Source organism: Limulus polyphemus, unplaced genomic scaffold (genome assembly GCF_000517525.1).
Source record: "Limulus polyphemus unplaced genomic scaffold, Limulus_polyphemus-2.1.2 Scaffold4602, whole genome shotgun sequence".
Lineage (NCBI taxonomy): Eukaryota > Metazoa > Arthropoda > Merostomata > Xiphosura > Limulidae > Limulus > Limulus polyphemus.
The window spans coordinates 36,697-56,009 of NW_013670212.1; the positions used below are offsets into that span (position 1 = coordinate 36,697).

Below are 19,313 nucleotides of genomic sequence, written 5' to 3' on the forward strand. Positions count from 1 at the left end.
TTAAGTTTCGTCGGAACGAAGTTACGGAAAATCAATTAACAAACGGAGACGTAACACTATCAATACATGAATACAATACATTTCATGAATGATTGTAATTTTGATTAGCTCACAAAGAAATTTACTGGTGTTTGACTGCACTTTTTTGCATCTCTGTTGGTCAAACTTGATTTTGCAAAATTTATTTATTTCAGTTAACTATGAAATGTGAGGTTAGGGATGGGGTGGGGATGGTAGTACTTGCCCTGTCATTTTTGACAGGCTATACATTAGTTTGACATAAATCACAAACAAAACAATTTTAAGGTATTTTTATTAAACTGTTATCCATCATAAGTATTATTACACCATTTTCTACATTATCTGATTACCTTTACAGTATATAAATCATTATGCTCAAGCCTTAGCAATAGCGACTGGCACAGCTTGAACTTGATCGTTCATTATTTGGTTATTGATCCTTTGAATAATGACTTCCTGTCAGATATGACTTTTTTTTTATCATAGCGGATAGTTTGGTCATATCTAAGAGGGATTGCTGTAAATTATTAATCTGCTGCTTTTAACAACATTAAGCAACCTCCCAACAGAGCCATAACAACTATCGGACATTAGTGACCGTGTTATCATACAGATTTGGAGTGTCAAATAGAAAGAAGTTTCTAATGCAAAATATAGGAGCAGGTTAAGGAGGAATGACAAAACTTAGCTGGAATTCCTAAAGGTCTAGCCAAGTTATCTTATCCAAATACCTCATATAAGTTGATGGATTCTTTGGCATGTAAGCAGTTCATAGATTCAATAATGGGTGAGGATCATTATGTTAAAGCAAAGTAGGTTTACATTTGTGAAGAAAACTTTCCTGTTGGTGTTGGAACTTGAATCAATTCAAGTTGCAGATTAATAACTAATGGCACCAGCTGGGAATTATGAGATTATCAGATCAAATAATATAGAAACATCTCTCTCTGATGGAGGTCTAGAAAAACTCAAAGGATTAATTAGATGACTGTTTACTTAGAATGGAAGAAATAAACTTTAGGCAAGAAGATAGTTTAATTTGAAGTTAAAAGGGTATTTTGCAAGGAAGAGAAAATAAAAACCTTTAATTAGACAACTGTTTCTCATAATGAAAGAAGTAAATCACAGGACAGATGGCAGGGAGATATTACCAAGAACTGCATAAAAAATACTCTAAAAAAATAAAACTGCTCCCAAAGGATGACAGAAGAAAAGAAACATCTGTAAATGTGAAAAACATGGACATTATCTCCAAGGCTATAATAAATCAGTCATTGATGATAAACAAAGGAGGTGATGTCCTGAGGATGGGAATACTCCATCTGCCCTAATTGAGTTAATGAGTGATGTTATAGGCTATAATTTTAATTTATATGTTGCTATTGTTGTTTTACCTAGAGGAAGTTTTCATGTCACATGATGGGCATGGCTTAATGACTGGATCCTTTGTGAAAGTTCAGGAAATAATATAGCCATATTAAAAAGAGAGAGTTAGGATGGAATAAATAGATAATTGATTATTGAGTTCATGAGTTTGTTTAGTCAGTTTGTCTATTTTCTATCAGCCAGTTATTTCAGTTTTGTAAATTTTGAGTTTGTGTTTATGAAGAAGTATTAGAGACAAAAGAGAGAATAATATGTACAAGAGAAGTGAACAAGTCTGAGATTGTTTTATTAGTGTTTATTGTGAACTTGTGCATAAAGTAAAGGTGCAGATGGTATATGGGTGAAATCATGCTTAGCTACCACATAGTCACATAAGCATACAACACTGGCTAATAATAATAAGACTTAGTCATTTTAGATAAATAATGAAGAGCAGTCCACAGTTCCTGAAAGGCTCGGCATGGCCAGGTGGTTATGGCATTTGACTTGCAAACTGCTGGTCATGGGTTCGAATGCCCATTCCACCCAACATGCTCGCCCTTTCAGCTGTGGGTGCATTATAATGTCACCATCAATCCCACTATTCATTGGTAAATGAGTAGCCTAAGAGGTGGCAGTGGGTGATGATGGCTAGTGCAGATGGCCCTCGTGTAGCTTTGCATGAAATTCGTAACAAACCAGTTCCTGAATCATAATCCTAGAACTGTTGCATTACAGAGATTGCATTGACCCTGCATTGTGTTCTTTCACACTTCTTACAAAAGCTTTGAGTTTAACTCTCATTTGTTCACTTTGATGTTTCCAGAAGGACATTGAAAGATCCTCTGTCTCTGGAGAATGGAAGAACTCTTACTTTATAAACAATAGACTTGCACCTTATTTTCACTTTAACTTACTAGTTAAAAAAGGAACAGCAATATTCTCTGAATAATGAATTGCAAGCTGAGCTAATGGCTACTGCAGGAGAATTGGTAAAATGCAGAAACCTCAAAAAGCTGAGTGCTCTAAAAAATCTTCAGACATCCACAGTCAAGAAACTTCATCTGACAAATTTGGTGAAAGAGCAGAGGAAATATTTGAGTGGAAGTATATTGTGAGGTTAAATGCCTACAGGAAAGAACTAGAAGAGAAATAAACTGAACTGGAAAAAAATAAATTCTCAGTGCAGAGATATTTAGATTTTAAATGATTTAACTGTACATGCAGTAAAGGTTTAAAAAAGAACTTTGGAAGCTGGAGTTTTACCATAGTCAGAGTGACTTTTGTTTCTGAGTACATTGGCATTTAACATAAGTGCACATGTTACAATACAAATTTAAATTGTAGATTTAATGAACTACGGTATGCATTTAAAACTTATCATTGTTTAAGAATGACCAGTAAAAAAAGAAAGGATTATGCATTATGTGGCTGAATAAGACAAAATCCTATTTTGCTCTAAGCCCTCTTTTTCCTACCACAAAAAAAAAATATTTATTAAAAGTATGGATGGTTAGTTTCAGATATTTGTAAAAAACTACATAATGGCTGTCTATGCTAGCCATCCCTCATTTTCAATTGATAGGCTAGAGGGAAGGCAGTTAGTCAACAGCATTCACTGCCAACTCTTGAGCTACTGTAATTGAATAAAAAAATTGGACCATTGCTCTTATAATGCACCCACAATCCCAAAGTGCAGAGCAATGGGATGTGAACCACAAACCCTCAGATTCATAGTCTGGTACATTAACCACTATGAAGTGAGGATGAATTATGTTTATGAAGAAGTATTAGAGATAAAAGAGAGAATAATATGTACAAGAGAAGTGAACAAGTCTGAGATTGTTTTATTAGTGTTTATTGTGAACTTGTGCATAAAGTAAAGGTGCAGATGGTATATGGGTGAAATCATGCTTAGCTACCACATACTCACATAAGCATACAACACTGGCTAATAATAATAAGACTTATTTGTTCCTTTTTGTATGTATTGTTTATACCAGTGTTTCTCAGTTGGATTTGCCAGACAACCCCTGCATCTGGGCTTTGGTGATTGCAGCCTCCCATTAGCTCTACAAGGATGAAAAAACATGTCAACTTTATTTATTTACATAATATGTTGACTCAGCATTGACAGCCCGCGAACCTCGAGAGGGTTTCAACCCACTGGTTATGCTGTGTATCTTATTTCCTAATAAATAATTGCAATCTTGGAGCATTTAGAAAAGTTATCTGTAGACTTTTTTTCATAGAATGTTGTAAGTGTAGAAACAACTTAAAATATGATACAGTGTAAAGCTGAAAGTTTAAACCCAGTATTGTGGTGGATACAGTGCAGGTGAATTATTTTCTTTCATGGCAGTTGATTCATAGTGTGTTAAATAAAGCTGAATGCTTATGCAATCTTGGAACATTTAGAAAAGTTATCTGTTTAGTTATCATGTTACCTGTTTTGTACTTACAACTTTAATTTGGAAATGTAACACATAGTAAGGGAACCTTTTTTTATTTGCTGTGCTTTTATCCAATTCTTTACGATGAGGAATTTTTACTTTCTAGGAAAAGGAATAACAAGGTGAAAAAATTTGTATTTACTGTAGTATTTTTCATCATTATGAAATATACAGTATTTTTTATTATTATAAAATGTATCTGTTATTTTTAGTTTTATTTATCATTTTAAAGTATAAAATTACATGTATTATCTTCAGTATTAGAACTTTAAGTTCCATAACTAAAATTTAAAAAACAAACAGAAATTCAATACAAGCACCATTTCATCATGTTAAATTGTGGTGAAACTAAAGTTTCAGTCGTAATGCTGGGATACCTCATTTAAACAAGTTTGGATGCCATCAGTATTGTTGGTATTCATAAAACATGTAAAAAAATCTTGTTTGTTCCCTGTTTTTATTTTTCAGAACCCATGTCTAGATAAAAGACACCTAGCTATTTGGTCAAGTAAAAAGGCATGTAATCAGCTTCCCAAGTTTTTAGTCATTGGACCCCAAAAAACAGGTAGGATATTGATTATTCTCCAGTTATTTTCAAAGAAATTTCTCATTTGCTGATTTATATTGGTGTGGCTAATTTATTGCATTTTCTGATTGTCAGGTACCACTGCTCTCTACACTTTTCTGTCAATGCATCCTGTCATTGTTAGTAATCATCCAAGTGGTGAAACCTTTGAAGAAGTGCAGTTTTTTAATGGGAATAACTACTTTAAAGGATTGGATTGGTAAGATTAGTGTGCAAGTTGATGTTGACTGTACATGGATTGGTTAGAATAGTGTGACAATTGATGTTGACTGTCATGAACTGGCAAGTTTTATACCAATTGTATTGACTGTTCTTGGATTAGTAAGGTTAGTGTGTCATATCATACTAACTGTATTTAGCTTAGTAAGAATTTTATGCTGGTTAATATATTAACCCATAATGTAAGAGGTTTTAAATCTTTCAAAAATATGTACCTTGGAAAGAGTGGAATGCATTTTAAAATGATTTTGCCTCAAACAGACTAACAGAATTTATTGATTATTGCTGCTCTTTCAAGAGAATGCATTACGCAACTATTCAACACAATGATATAAATACTTAACAACAAAATGACAGAATGGAATATTATAACAGAGAATTATTATTAACATATATTTTGTAAGTACTTTTATAGCTTTTACGTACTCTAAAAAATTAATATGTATTTTTTTTTATATTAATTATTGTTTACCTTGCAGGTACATGAATTTTTTTCCTATACCCACAAATTCCAGTAGCAGTTATATGTTTGAAAAGAGTGCAACTTATTTTGATGGAGAATTAGTTCCTGTAAGAGCCCATGCACTTCTACCTCATGCCAAAATTGTTACAATTCTGATCAGCCCCATTAAAAGGGCCTACTCATGGTACCAGGTAGAAAATATTTTATATATTTTAATACATGAAATCAATTCATGTCTACCCCTAACTTTTAAGTTTATTCAAAGAAGTTATTAGATCAAAACTAGTAAGTAAATGACAGTTTTGATTTTTTTTCTAAAATTTGTTTAGGCTCAGGCAACATAACCTTTATAGGGGTTGACATATTCTATGCACTGCTTCTGACTTGAATTTTTAGATGAATGTCATTTTGGACTTCATTTTGAAAGGTTTTTTCACAAGGTCCAAAATTCCACCCATTTTACGAACTGAGGTAAGAACAGTCCTTAAGAAATCTGTTCATTTAATAATTGTATGAAGGAAATCATGTTGCTTTGTTTACTGTGACTGGAAGTTACATGTATATTTTTTATTTATATTTACCAAACCTTTTATAAGCTTATTTCATATCTACATCAATAAAAATGTTGGTCACTTACAGTCTGTTACAGTTCAATCCAGTTTAAATTTGAGTGTAGATTTATTTTATTGTATAGTCCTTAAAAGCTTTTTTAGATCCAATATAATGTTTCTCATACTGACGGTTTTTATGTCAGATTGGTTTTTCTAAGGTCTTATTAGTGTTTTTATTTACAGTCAGCATCACAACTTTTCAAGAGCTACACTTGTGTGTTCAGACACATCTATTGTACTATTGATTATTTCATTGAACAGTTTTTGTTTTAAACTTGTTAAATGCTTTGAACTAGTCCCCACCCCAATGACTTAGTGGTAAGTTTCAAGGTGTATAACAATAAAAACTGAGTTTCAATAGCCCAGTTAGTCCATTGTGTACCTTTGTGCTTATCAGCAAACAAATGAAACAAACAAACACTTTAAACTAATATATTTCCGGTTGGTTTCTGTAAAAGTTTTATGATGACCTAAGTAAGGTTAGCATTTTTATATATAAGTGGAAGCATGCCAAGTTAAGGCAATTTGCATTATTAATAATAAAATTCAAATGCCTTAAGTAAATCAGTGTAATAATGTCAAACTTTCATCGGTTCTGTTTTAGTTACATACTTGTACATGTAATAGAATTATGATCTTTGCTATTTCTCATTCATATGTTTATTTTTATGAAATAAAGTAATCAGCTTAAAAATAGGACTTTTGAATTTCATATATAGTCTTTTATAGCACATGAAAGCCCATGAAGATCATGCTGCAGTAAAGTATGCATTTTATGAAGTGGTAACTGCTAGTGACAATGCACCAAAGATCCTACGAGACCTGAAAAGTCGCTGCCTAAATCCAGGGTTGTATGCCCAACACCTTGAGAGATGGTTGGCATTTTACCCTCCTTCTCAGGTTGGAAAAATAATCAATCACTTTCTTATAAGATAATTTGTGTGTCAACTTGCACGTGCTATAAGATTCTGTCACCTACAGATAGCCTTGAAATAGTTGTGCCAGTAGATACATTTTAGTGCATGAGAATATTTGCATTTTGTATATTTCTACTAACATAGACTTCCACAACTGTATTGTTTCCATCAATATAAGCTTTTCCAACAGTATAGTTACCTGTATTTTCATCAGTATTAACTTGTGCAACTATCTGGTGTTTTAAATGATATAAATTGACAAAACTGACTTTATATTCATCAATATAAAATTCCGCAACCGTATGATTGATTTTGTTTTCAGTAGTATACAAATTGTGTGGTTCACTATAATATTTATGGTGGTTTTGATTCTTTTTTAATTAACCATATAGTAATCTAAATCGGCTCAGATAGGTGAATAATATTATGACATTGCGCCTAATTTATTATTTGATATTATACAGCAGATCAACTGTTTAACAATTATATTACAGATTTCTTTTCACCAAAGGTAAAATTGAAAATAACTGTTTTGTACAGGCCTAACACATTCTTGCAGTTTTGCCTGTTCAAGGCTCATCAGCACAGCTTGGGTCAGCAAACCAAAGAAATACAGTTAGGCTTGTTATAATGATAATGTGTATATAATATATATGTGGGTTTTGGGTCTTTTTTTTTTGATTCACCGTATTATAAACTCAGTCATTATTGTAAACTTCCACAACTTTATGAGTTTCTGCACTTTCACTGTCACAGATATTCATAACTATGTGATTTTCATTTGTCCACATATAAAAAGTTTTCACTCAGCTTTCAAAATTTGTTGTTGTTTTTTATAGCTAATGATAATTGATGGTGAGGAATTGAAAGGTGATCCTGCGATTGTTCTAAACAGACTTCAGCAATTCCTGAAAATTCCATCTTTCATTGATTTCACCAATAAACTAAGGTATGCTGTATTTTTTTTAATTTTTTGTGCTATCATAAGCCATGTTAGTGATTCATTACTGTTGGTTATGTTAAATATGATTTACAGCATTACAAAAAAATACCATCTAGATTTAGCCTTTATTTACCAAGAAATTACTAGTGTACAGTCTGACCATTCTGTTCATTTTTTTTAACATTGATAAAATAATAATATTTTTGTGAATTTTAAAACTCAGAACTTTTTTAAGGAATATTTGTTGCTTTCTTACAGGTACGTTCCCCAGAAGGGTTTTTACTGTCAAGTTACGCAGCAAAACTCTACAAAGTGTCTTGGTCATACTAAAGGAAGACACTATCCACCTGTTGATCCATTAGCACAAAAATTTCTAAAAGCTTTTTATCTCTCCTCTAACATTGCCTTATCTAAACTTCTTACTCGACTGCGACTTCCCATCCCACAGTGGCTTGAAGATGATCTCTCATGAAACTAGGGAGGAAACAAAAAAGTGCTCAAACACAGTTCTCAGACAGTACCTAAAGCGTGTAGATGACACATTCATGAACTGGACACTTGAATCAAATGGGCTCATTTGCATGTAGACTGAAGTTAGCAAGTAGCTCCCATCCATTCTCTGTGTCAACATAAGCTTTCTTAGGTACCTTCCCAAGTGAAAGGTGGATGTTGTTATCTCTAACAAGCAATCTCACATATTGTTGAGATTAGAAATACAGTCAACTTATGGGCATCGTTGCTTTTTCAAAAACATTATCAGAAAAAGGAAACACCATTTAAAAGATTCTTGTAGAAGGCAAACTTTTATATTTATTTTATTCTTGCACAGTCTTGAAACTGACAGAGAAATCTACAAAGTGAAATTATATCTGATTTTCACCCTGCATGTTGTACAACTTTCTGTATTTATTATGACTTATCTAACCTAAAGTTGTGTTTGTTTGGTAGAAGTGTGCATGAGAAACTTGGTGTCATCTATAAACAGTGTTGGTCAGACATAATGGACTGCTGGTAGTTCGAAAAATCATAATAAACAATGGGTAACAGTAAAACTGAATAAAAGAGAAAAGGTAGCTACAGATGAAAGCCTGAGGTATAGTGAATGTGCATTAGAATGTTTAAAGTAGATAGTAGTGCCACTTAAAGATGTACGTAAGGTTTCCTTGCTTGTTAGTAACCACCCATCACCTTAAGAAAAGTATTGATATGTGTTGACAGTAAGAACAAATCAGCTTGATGTGAAATAGTTACATACAACTTTATTCCTATGAGGTCATGATAAGTATCTACCAATAAGTTGTAATCTTACAGTAATAATAATAATACATAAACTTCATGTGGTAAGTATTGTTACTTGTAATGTCATTAAAGAAAGAATTAGCTCTAAAAATTTGATTTTTTTTTTTACATATACAGACAAAGTAACTTTTTCTTTTATACAATATAGAATTAAATATATTTTGTGTTATATAATTTACATTATTTTTTAGCATATTTTATATCACCAAGTTTTATTTAAGTTTAGAAAGAAGTTTAATGTTTGGATTATCATTTTATACAGTAGCTTTTAAGAAGTATATGTTTTTAAAGATAGATAACTTGTACACAAGTTAGATAAAGGATATCATAATATAATTAGAGACATAAGTATTATTAGAAGTTATATGGGACATTCCACTTAAATCCCATCATCTATTCAAACTTTCCCAGTCATGACAGAAGCTCAAATTGCAGAAGATCAAACAAGTTTTCGAGAGGTTATTATTACTAGGAAAATAAATAAATAAGCTTTATGTGCCACAGTATTAAACTTTTATCCTATCATTTTCTCCACATATAGACAGTTTAAAATACAGAAATTTCATTAAAAAGTATTTCTAGTGGCTCCCTGATATTTATACTAGATCATAGGTGTGATTGAAGGATGTCTGAGACAGTGTTACAATATTTCACACCAGTTTCTAATCATTGTAACATCTTCGTGATTAAGTAATCCTAACCCAAAGTAATCTTTGCCACTTTTGCACAGTTAGGTAATTTAAAGGTCAAATTTATAGGGTTTACACCACCAAGAAGTTGTGACTATTGAAAAGTAATTACATATGAAAATCACTTTAAATAATGTGTGTTGGGTGTATATTTCAATCACAAAACATTAATGCTCTTAGACTGATGACCTACCGAGTTAGCAGAAGTAAAGTCCTAAACTGACCTTCACACCATGTAAAACTACTCTTTTTCTCAATTTTACCATGTTGCCTAAGCTGTCCAGTAATAAGTTAGGCTTACACATGCATTCATGCAAGTCATTTGTTTCTCAATGAATTTATGTTGACTTATGTTGTAACAGTTAAAATGAACAGTGTTAGTTGGATATTGTTAACATGCACCTATAAAAGTTTTTTCACTAACTGGCTAGTGCTAACCTGATACATATTTGAGTTTTTTTGTTGGATCCCTAAAAATTAAAAAATGCATAGAAGCTGTTTCAATAAATCCTTTTACGTAGATTGAGTACATTATATTAGAATAATTTTGGAGCCTCGTATTGTTACAGTCCATGTTGCTACACCCAGTTATACTTTATCTGATGACCATGTATTTTGACACAAGCACTCCAACATAGTTTGCATTGCAAAAGACTCCTTCATAAGGGTGTCATGTCCTAAATATATCACCTCTCCTTGATTGCTTTCCGTGATCTCTCTGGCGTACAAGGATGATGATTTCTCAATGCCCATTTCAACAGTCTAGTTGCACAGAAAATCATAGATGCTGCATCTGCCAACTTGACCCATTTCATTCTTTGGCTGCTCAAGGTATGTGACGGTTGAACAGATATGCTGTGTAAGCAGCTTGTATAAACTTGATTGGTATAGCTTTTTTAAGTGGAGATCCTTCTTGATTATGTTGTGTTGGGGCATGTGGACAGCTTTTTCTTCTGACCTTTTATTTTTGGCTTCTTGCCTGTTACAAGACATTACACTTTCCTTACCACAGCTGGTGTACAACTTGTTGCAAGTATCTTTCTGAATGGTTCTGGTGCCTCAGTTTGATCCATATTCCTTTGTTTTCCAATGCTATTAAGTGCAAGGAATATCTCCATCTTGAAATTGTTAAATCCTCAAACTGAACATACTTATATGACATAAGTGTGTGAATATTTTGCATCAGAAAGCTGTTACATAATCTTCTCAAAAAGGGTCAGTTTTTGATGGCATCACATTATGTATGGATTGCCAAAAAATGTCAAAATGTAGTTCCCATATATTACCATTCAATTACAACTTTATACTGACAATGGTTGTCACGTAACTTCCTGATATGGATATTCAGCACTGTTTTAATGTAACATACTTAACCCTTCGTACATTGTCATTTACTGGCATTTTTTGTTTGCTGATAGAATTATAATCAGCTTATAATACAATAATTTACTTACAAAACATTGACAAACATTTACCATGGACTGCCTGATACATTTATAACTTACATTTCAAGTAATTATCATTGTATTGTAAGAATTACAATTCGTTTATGTATCACGTAGCTGTTTACATTATGGTTTAAAAAAATTGACAAAAACCGTAAGTATTAGTTGTCTGATATTTTTTAGGTTGGGCTTGGCCTTGTAGTAGCATGGCAGTCTGTAAATTCGAGGGTCTGTGGTTCACTTCTCATTGTCACAAAGCCTTGCTCCACACTTTGGAACCATGGGTGCATTTTAAGAGTGATGATAACATCTCACTATTTTCTTAGAGAAGCAAAGAGTTGGTAGTGGATGCTGTTAACAAGCTGACTTCTTTTTAGTTTATCAGTTCAAAATTAGGGATGACTAGCACAGATATCCCTTTGTGTAGTCTTGTACAAATATTCGAAACTCATTATTTTCAACAACATTATTAGCTTAGATGTCTCACAACTGTCAACATAGAATGGCTGTTGTGTTACTGTTTCAAAGAATATTATTGACATTAGATGTCATGCAGTTTTTGTCATTCTGGTAACACAAGTGGTTATGGTCTTGGATGTTTTAAAACTACACTGTTGGTGTCAGATTTCATGTAGCTTTTATAATTTTGGTCAGAGACTGGTAGCTTAAATGGTAGTTGTCTGTTATTGTTTTGAATAATACTGCTAGCTAAGACGTCTTACAGCTGAACAGACTGGTAGCTTAAGTAATAGTTGTGTGTTATTGTTTTAAAGAATACTATTGGCTAGGATATGTGGCTGCTGACATTATGAACATAAGCTGTTAGCTTATGTCATATTTGTTATTGTCTTAGATAATATTGTTTGGTAGGGCACCATTCATATGTTGACATTCTGAACAGTGGTGGTTGTTATTGTTTAAAGAACATTGTGGGTTTGGGTGTCATCCAGCTGCTTACACCCTGGTGAGAGACTGGTAGCTTAGATGGTAATTTTCGGTTAATATTTTAAAGAACCTAGTTGGCTTGAATGTCATTCAACTGGTGGAATTATTGATAAATACTGGTAGCTGAAGTAGTGACTGTATGCTATTTTACTGAATATTGCTATTATGTTGTGTGGCTATTGAAATTCTGGACAGAGACTGGATCTTAAGTTCTGGTTTCAGTGTTTTTGTTTAGAGGAATGCTGCTTTTAGTTTGGATATTATATAAATATATATATATATAGTTAGGTTTTTTTCATCTTCACAATAAATTCTTAAATTGTGTATGTATTATGAAGTGAACAAAGTTGTTGTGCAGCTGCAGAAAGTACAACTTGTGCAATTAAAACTACAATAAGAAAATTGTAGCCAAAAGTTTTATTAAATTTAATCTGTAGAAATGTACTAAAGTGATAATTTAATCCATGGTTAGGTGTAGATATCACATTCAAAATTTACTACAGCTGTTGTGTTTATGAGCTTGAAATGTAGTACAGTTTTAAAATAGTAGCATTGCCTAGTAATACTTCAGCATTGAGTAATATTATATACAGGTTAAAATCATATTATTAAATGAAATATTTATAAATACAAGTTAAAGGCTAAGAAAAATATAGATAATTTACTTACTGGATTAGAAAGATGAATAAGAAACTGATGTGTTAAAAGTTCACAGCCACTTATTAGTTGTTTAGTGCCTTTAAAGTAAGTTAAATATGTTATAGCATGATCTCAGATCAGGAAACAAAACAAACATCAAGTTTTCGTATTCCAACTGTATGGTTTGTATAATGTTACATATAGGTATAGGAAATTTTTTCAGGCTTCCTATGCTTTTGTTGTCAAAGTAAAATTAGCTTAAAAACAGCCAAGGGAGTGAATTGTCTATATTGATTTAGAAAAAGATATAGAACTTAAAAGGTAGAAAACTAATTTAAGTTTGGTGGGTTTAATAGAAGCAAATTATAACTATTATTATACAAAGAAGAATATTGGAGAAAAACATTGATGTTTGTCATTTCAGCCCTAGATTAACTCCTTAAACCCAAGCAAATACTGCAAGCATCGAGCTGAAAATCCCAATTTACCCATCGGACAGTGGCAGCATCCAATAACATTTATGTCTTTTTAGCTTAAAACTAATCCAAGCCAAATTTTTTAATAGTGAGCAGGTACCAGAGGATTGGAAGTTATCTAATATCACTCCTCTTTTTCAAGGGAGTTCGTGAAAATTGTCTTAGTAGTTATAGGCCCATTAGTCTTACATCAGTTGTGGTAAAAGTTTTGGAAAGTCTGATAAAAGATGCTTTGCAAAGTCATTTAACAAAGTTTAGAGTTTTATTGGATAGTAAACATGGTTTCACTCAGGAAAAATCTAGCCTTACAAATCTTTTGACATTCTTTGAAGAGGGTACTGCTTATGTATTTGAGGGTGAGGGTGTAGATTTGGTGTATCTGGATTTTCAGAAAGCATTTGACAAAATGCTACATAAAAGGCTTGTAAAAAACAATTCTTAGGTATGGGTGATAAGTTAGCAAATTGGATAGAAGAGTAGCTGGATGGAAGAAAGCAGTGGGTTGTTACAAATGGAGTTCAGTCAAAATGGATTAATGTTAAAAATGGGGTACCTCAGGGCTCAGTCTTAGGACCTTTGCTCAGTGACACAGATGAAAGAATAATCAATAAATTACTTAAATTAGCAGATGATATTAAGGTGATGCTAGCTGTGAAGTGGATGCTGCTGATTTACAAAAGGATTGAGATCATTTAATGAGTTGGGCAAATAAATGGTGAATGGGTTTTAACCCATTCACTGCGGCTGGGATGTATATATCCCAGTACACTAGGAAATACAAGTCTCAGCTGCAGTGAATAGGTTTATTATAATAAATGCAAGATGATGCATATGGGTTATCATCATTTGAATCATAAGTATAATTTGGATTGGAATAATTTTAACAGTGTCATGAAAGAATGGAATCTTGGTGTAATGGTTGATCAGTTTCTTGAGCTTTTCTAGCAGTATGCTGTTGCTATTGGTAGGGCAAGTAGGAGTTTAGGTTGTATCTACAGAAATACTGAATACAAGTCTTAAGAGGTTATAATTTCATTAGATAGGTCATTGGTTAGGCCACATTTGGAGTGTTGTTTTCAGTCTTGGGCTCCTTACCTTAAGAAGGACATTGAATTGTTAGAAGAGGTTCGGAGAAGGGCTACTAGAATGGTGCCTGGAATAGAGGGGTTGTCATACAAGGAGAGGTTAAGATCTCTGAAATTGTTTTCTCTTGAATAAAGAAGAGTTAAAGGGGATCTGATTGAGGTGTTTAAGATTGTAAAGGGAATTGATAATGTTGATGCTTCATCTTTTTTCATATGTAACAGTGAGAATAGTAGGACTAGGGGACACAAATATACATTTTAGCAGGATAGGACTCATCTTCAGCTAAGATAGTTCTATTTTTCTAACAGGGTGGTTGGCCTTTGGAATGGGTTGTCCTCGGATGTTGTGGAGGCAGTAAATTTGAGTTTAAGAGAAAGCTGGATAAGTATATGAATGATAAGGGCTGGCTTTAAGATTATTTTTTAAATTTATTTATTGATAAGTTTATTTTTAGAAGATGGGGCAGCCAAGATGGACCAATAGGTCCCAAAACATTATGTTATTATCCACAAAATTTTGAAAATTGAAGTTTTAAAAAGTATAGATAATAATTATTAAAATATCATGAAAATAATTCCAGCAGAATGTCCAAAAAAATGAGCTAATGGACTTGAAACCAGTTTCTTTTAAATTAAATTAATGCTGGACTACACTTAAACATGAAGACACTAAAACGTAATTCATCAAACTATGACAATAAAAATTGAAATGATTTAAACTATATTCATATTAAATTTAAACTAAGGTCTGAAAGTGAACAACAACTGAAAGATATTAAATTGAAAGACTTCTAACAGCTCACCAAGAGTTCACTGTTCCATCATTATTACAATTTTAACGTAGCTGTTTTGATTTACCTTAGGCCTTGTTTTTCTTTTGTTTCTTGAAAATGGTTCATGATAAAGCTGAAAGCTTGTGAATACAGTTATTTTAGGAGGTGGAGGATTTACTTTCAGTTTAATATCTTTGAGTTGTTGCTCACTTTGTGCTCCATGTACAATCTTAAAATGATTGGAATCAAAATTAGTTTTACAAACTACAAATACATGAAACGGCTGTGCAACACTGCATGTGAAGAGAGACCTAATAGTGGACCTCACAACCAAATAAAGTTCACTATCTTAAAATGTAAATATATTTGATTCTAATAACTAAGTTTGAAAATATGTGTTAATTATAGTTATGGTTTTATATGTCCAATTAGTTTCATTAATGCCCTCCAACATATGGTAACACAATTCCAGTTAACCCTTAAATGAACATCAGTTTGTGGAATAAGACTGGTGATAGCTTTGTTATGTTCATTGCCTACATGTTTATCAATAATCAACTTGGCAACTTGTTTCTTTGTAAAAATTTATTGGCCCTCTTGACCTCTGGGAGACAACTTATAACAACTAGTGATTCTGTATGTCCAAGTTATACAATTTTAAGTTCATTTATATGAAAAGCTTGGGATACTGTGTACAGTGCTGTAAAGGTAGGCTTATGATAAACCTTAAATTTTAAACTTGTGCTATTATGAGCAACTGTATTTTTTATTCAAATTCTCATTCTACCATTCCAGTAACATGCTGAAAGTCAAGTTTTCATAAACAAGCATCACGATATTTCAGTTTTCCACAACAAAAACATATTCTCTACATTTAAATATTTTGTGTAAAACTACCATAATATTTTACCAATCAGACTATACTTGATACATGTGTTTGGTCTCACAGAATGGTGTGTTTACAGCATGGAATTTTCTTGCACAGAATTCATTGAAAATTTACACATTAGTTTAATTTAAGGATAGAATAAACTACAAAAAATGGCAAAGGTTATCAAGTATCATAATAAAGTGAGGGTTAGAAAAGTTGATAGTTAGAAACAAATTTGCATGAACCAACTGGAGAAAGAACTAAAAAATTACATTTGTTATTGGGAGTAAACCATAAGTAGTGAATCCAAACCTAGGAGAATCCATTAAAAAGGTTCATTTTAACTAGAAAAAGCTTTATGCATAACATGCAACAAATTTATAAACTGGACTTCATGGGGTTGCTCTACAATTTTGACACATAGATTTACAAAAAACACATAGAACTGTCAAATGATCAACTTAACTTGGATAAATTACTCTTAACTTTAAAGGCATAATATCTCTCAAATATATTGAAAAAGGGAAAGGAGAATGCACCAGAGAACTTGTAGTTTTGAATTTTTTTCCAAAGGAGTATGCTCCTAACCACCCTCCTTTAGTGCCCAGCATTGGATTCAGAAAATTTTTTTTGCCTATTCCCATTCTAGAATATTAACTTGTTTACTATTTAGATATTGTTGAAACAAAATAACATTACTTTTTGATTTAAAGGTGACCGAAGTGTCAACATATCTCCATCTCTTGTTGTTAACCAGTTTAAAACCATCATATCGGGGCAATCATTAAGAAGTTATTTATTGGTAGTGCTAACTTTAAACATGTACTGACTACACCAATCTAGTCATAGATTCCACCATTAAAATTAACATAAAATTCTTTTATAGTTAACAACATTAATTTAGCAAAAAAATAGATTTTATTAAACCAAAACTAATTCACAATACACCTAATTTGTTTTTTGTAAGAGTCTGTTAGTATGTGAAGTTCAAGATCATCACAAAACATTTCTGTTGTTCTTTTAAGAGTTAATTAGTATATAACAATACTTTTATCAATTTGTGAACCTTGGAACTACCTATCATTGTATACAATTTTGTTTTATAAGTGGACCAAAAAACTATGTTAAACAACTTATGAGTAGAAGTCCCTAAATTTAGACTATTGGTGCTAATGATATGTTGTGGAACAATATGATGAGAGATTGCAGTTATTTGCTCCCTCATATTATTTGTTTCTCCTTTTTTCTTCAAGAATGAGTTTACCAATAACAAACTGTCCTCAGAAATACCATCTCATAAATTAGTAAAGGTCTATTCACTTTCATTTTAAAAGGTTATCTTATCACTTACATGGTTTATCAGTGAGTTAAGAGTTTGTATATACTTTTTAAACTAATTTTCCTGTCAAGTGGTCTAAAACCGTATTATAATTAAGTCATTGAAAGGAAAGACTCAAGTAGTCTGTTGCTGTAGATACTCATGCATGAATGAAAAAATTCTATCATTTGTGGTTGTTTGAAGGCATATATTTTACATATTTAATGAAAGAACTTTTAGCATTTCTAATTGCATAATTCTATAATGTTTGAATTACTTGTGTTGAAGTTGACAAAAGAAAGCAACTGTATTCAGTGTTCATTATAGTACTACAGGTACAACCTACATTTTGTCACAGTGACTAATAGTAATTTTTATTTCATCTAGTATTATAAGTTTGGCCAGCTGGTTCTTCTCACTGAGAAAGTTATTAATGCTTACAGGGAAATCATAATTGGTCTAACTGGACACCCTTCTTTTTCAGCTTTGCTAAAAGCTAGAAAATTTATTATTATAAGTTCCTAAAATGAAACTATTGGTCTTAATGGACTTTTTTTTTGTGTATCTTAACAATTCCTAAAATAATATCCCTGATTGGTGATCCAACAGGTCTAATCTGTTTATATTCACTTCCTTGTTTTAGTTTTAAGTAAATATATTGGGAACTTAGCATCTCTAGTATTATTAGAGTATTTATTTTATTTAACAAACTTTTCCCACTCATATTATATTAATAATGGCAGGATTGTTATCTTTATCAAACTTAATAAGAACTAGTTATTTGTTACCAGTTGATCTGTAAGGTGCGTCAAGTTCTTTCTTGTTTTTGCCATTATTATATTTATTAAGAAACCAAAAGTTTAAGATTTTTCAAAGAAAAACTATTTTTAGGAAGTTAAGGCAAAACAGTGTCTAGTTGCTGTAATACATTTTCTAATGGCAAAATTGAAATGTAAGATAACTGATGTGAAAAAAAAAGATCTTGCACTTTAATTTGATTCTTTGTAACTAAAGTTTAATCTAGCATTAGTTTAGAAGCCCAGTAAAAGAGGCAAAAATGACCAATTTCTAGTGGTACCTAAGATATGTCTGTGAAATGATGACGCCAGTCTAAGTTGGAGTGCAAGACGATGTTCACGTGAAGAATAAAAATACTTTTGTTTATTGTACAGTTTGAATTTGCATAACCTCTGGAATCTCCAACATACAATTCTACAGGGGTTTTTTCAGTATCCCTACATAGTCTATTTGGTATATCCTCTCCTCTCCTATACCCTAAACTGTTGTTAAACCAACAATGTAGAATATAACTCTGACATCAAGTAAATAATACCATGTTGAATGGCACTCTGTAGAAGATTATGGCAAGCCCACAGGATTAATATAGCGTAGACTGTGGTGGGTTTATACTGGAAAACTTCACAAATTATTGATCTATAAAAGAAGTGCTACTTGTTTAGCAAGTAAAAAAAATAATCTTACTAACTGTATCTTATTTTCGAAGTTACTGTTCTTCAATATGTGTTATGATGGTTATTGTTTTGTAAAAAATGTTAACTTGATTGCCAAAATATATATGTATATATACATACCAAGCTAAATACTTCTCGAAGCTACTACCTCAGTCTTGGTTTAGTGTGAACTGATGAAACTATGAATTGCTATAGCTATATCGGAATAAAAATATCTGACAAGAAGTAACTGACAATTTCATGTTTTACAAAATTCTGTCCAAGTTCAGTAATTAAGAATGGCTATTTACTGTTCAAGATACAGAACTACCAAAATAGTATTTCATGACTTGCAACCTAATAGAGATTAAGAGTGCTCTATCCTTCTGTCTTAACCTAATTGTGATGTTTGCTGTATCTTGAAATGAAACACTGTTATTATTGTATATTCTTTCCAGTTCATGTCAAGCATTTGTTACAGGCTCCATTGCAACCAAAGGGTATCAAAATACAAGATTTAAGCTAAAAAATAGTTCTTTATTCTAAATAATTGTTACAGATTTCATTATAATCACAGTATCTTCAGGAAAATTTTATTCAGAAAGTAATCTTTATTTCTGAAAGTTTCTAGATAGTGCAATAAACTAATATGTTGCTGTTCTTGGAATTTCATGAATGTTTAACTAAGAACCATGTTCTTACTGTTTAACCTCACAGCATATATATATATATATATATATATAT

General features: G+C 31.9%; 1 protein-coding gene across 1 annotated transcript in view; it reads left to right on the forward strand.

Moving 5' to 3' along the window:
- The window catches only part of LOC106471405 (bifunctional heparan sulfate N-deacetylase/N-sulfotransferase-like), a 37,669-nt gene extending 28,707 nt beyond the window's left edge, over positions 1–8,962 (forward strand). The window contains exons 12-17 of the mRNA XM_013932001.2: positions 4,308–4,404; positions 4,501–4,624; positions 5,124–5,298; positions 6,448–6,618; positions 7,475–7,584; positions 7,837–8,962. Coding sequence (XP_013787455.1) covers positions 4,308–4,404; positions 4,501–4,624; positions 5,124–5,298; positions 6,448–6,618; positions 7,475–7,584; positions 7,837–8,050 — 891 coding nt within the window. The 3' untranslated portion in view covers positions 8,051–8,962. The remainder of the gene's footprint in view (positions 1–4,307; positions 4,405–4,500; positions 4,625–5,123; positions 5,299–6,447; positions 6,619–7,474; positions 7,585–7,836) is intronic.
- Positions 8,963–19,313: the final 10,351 nt, after the last annotated feature.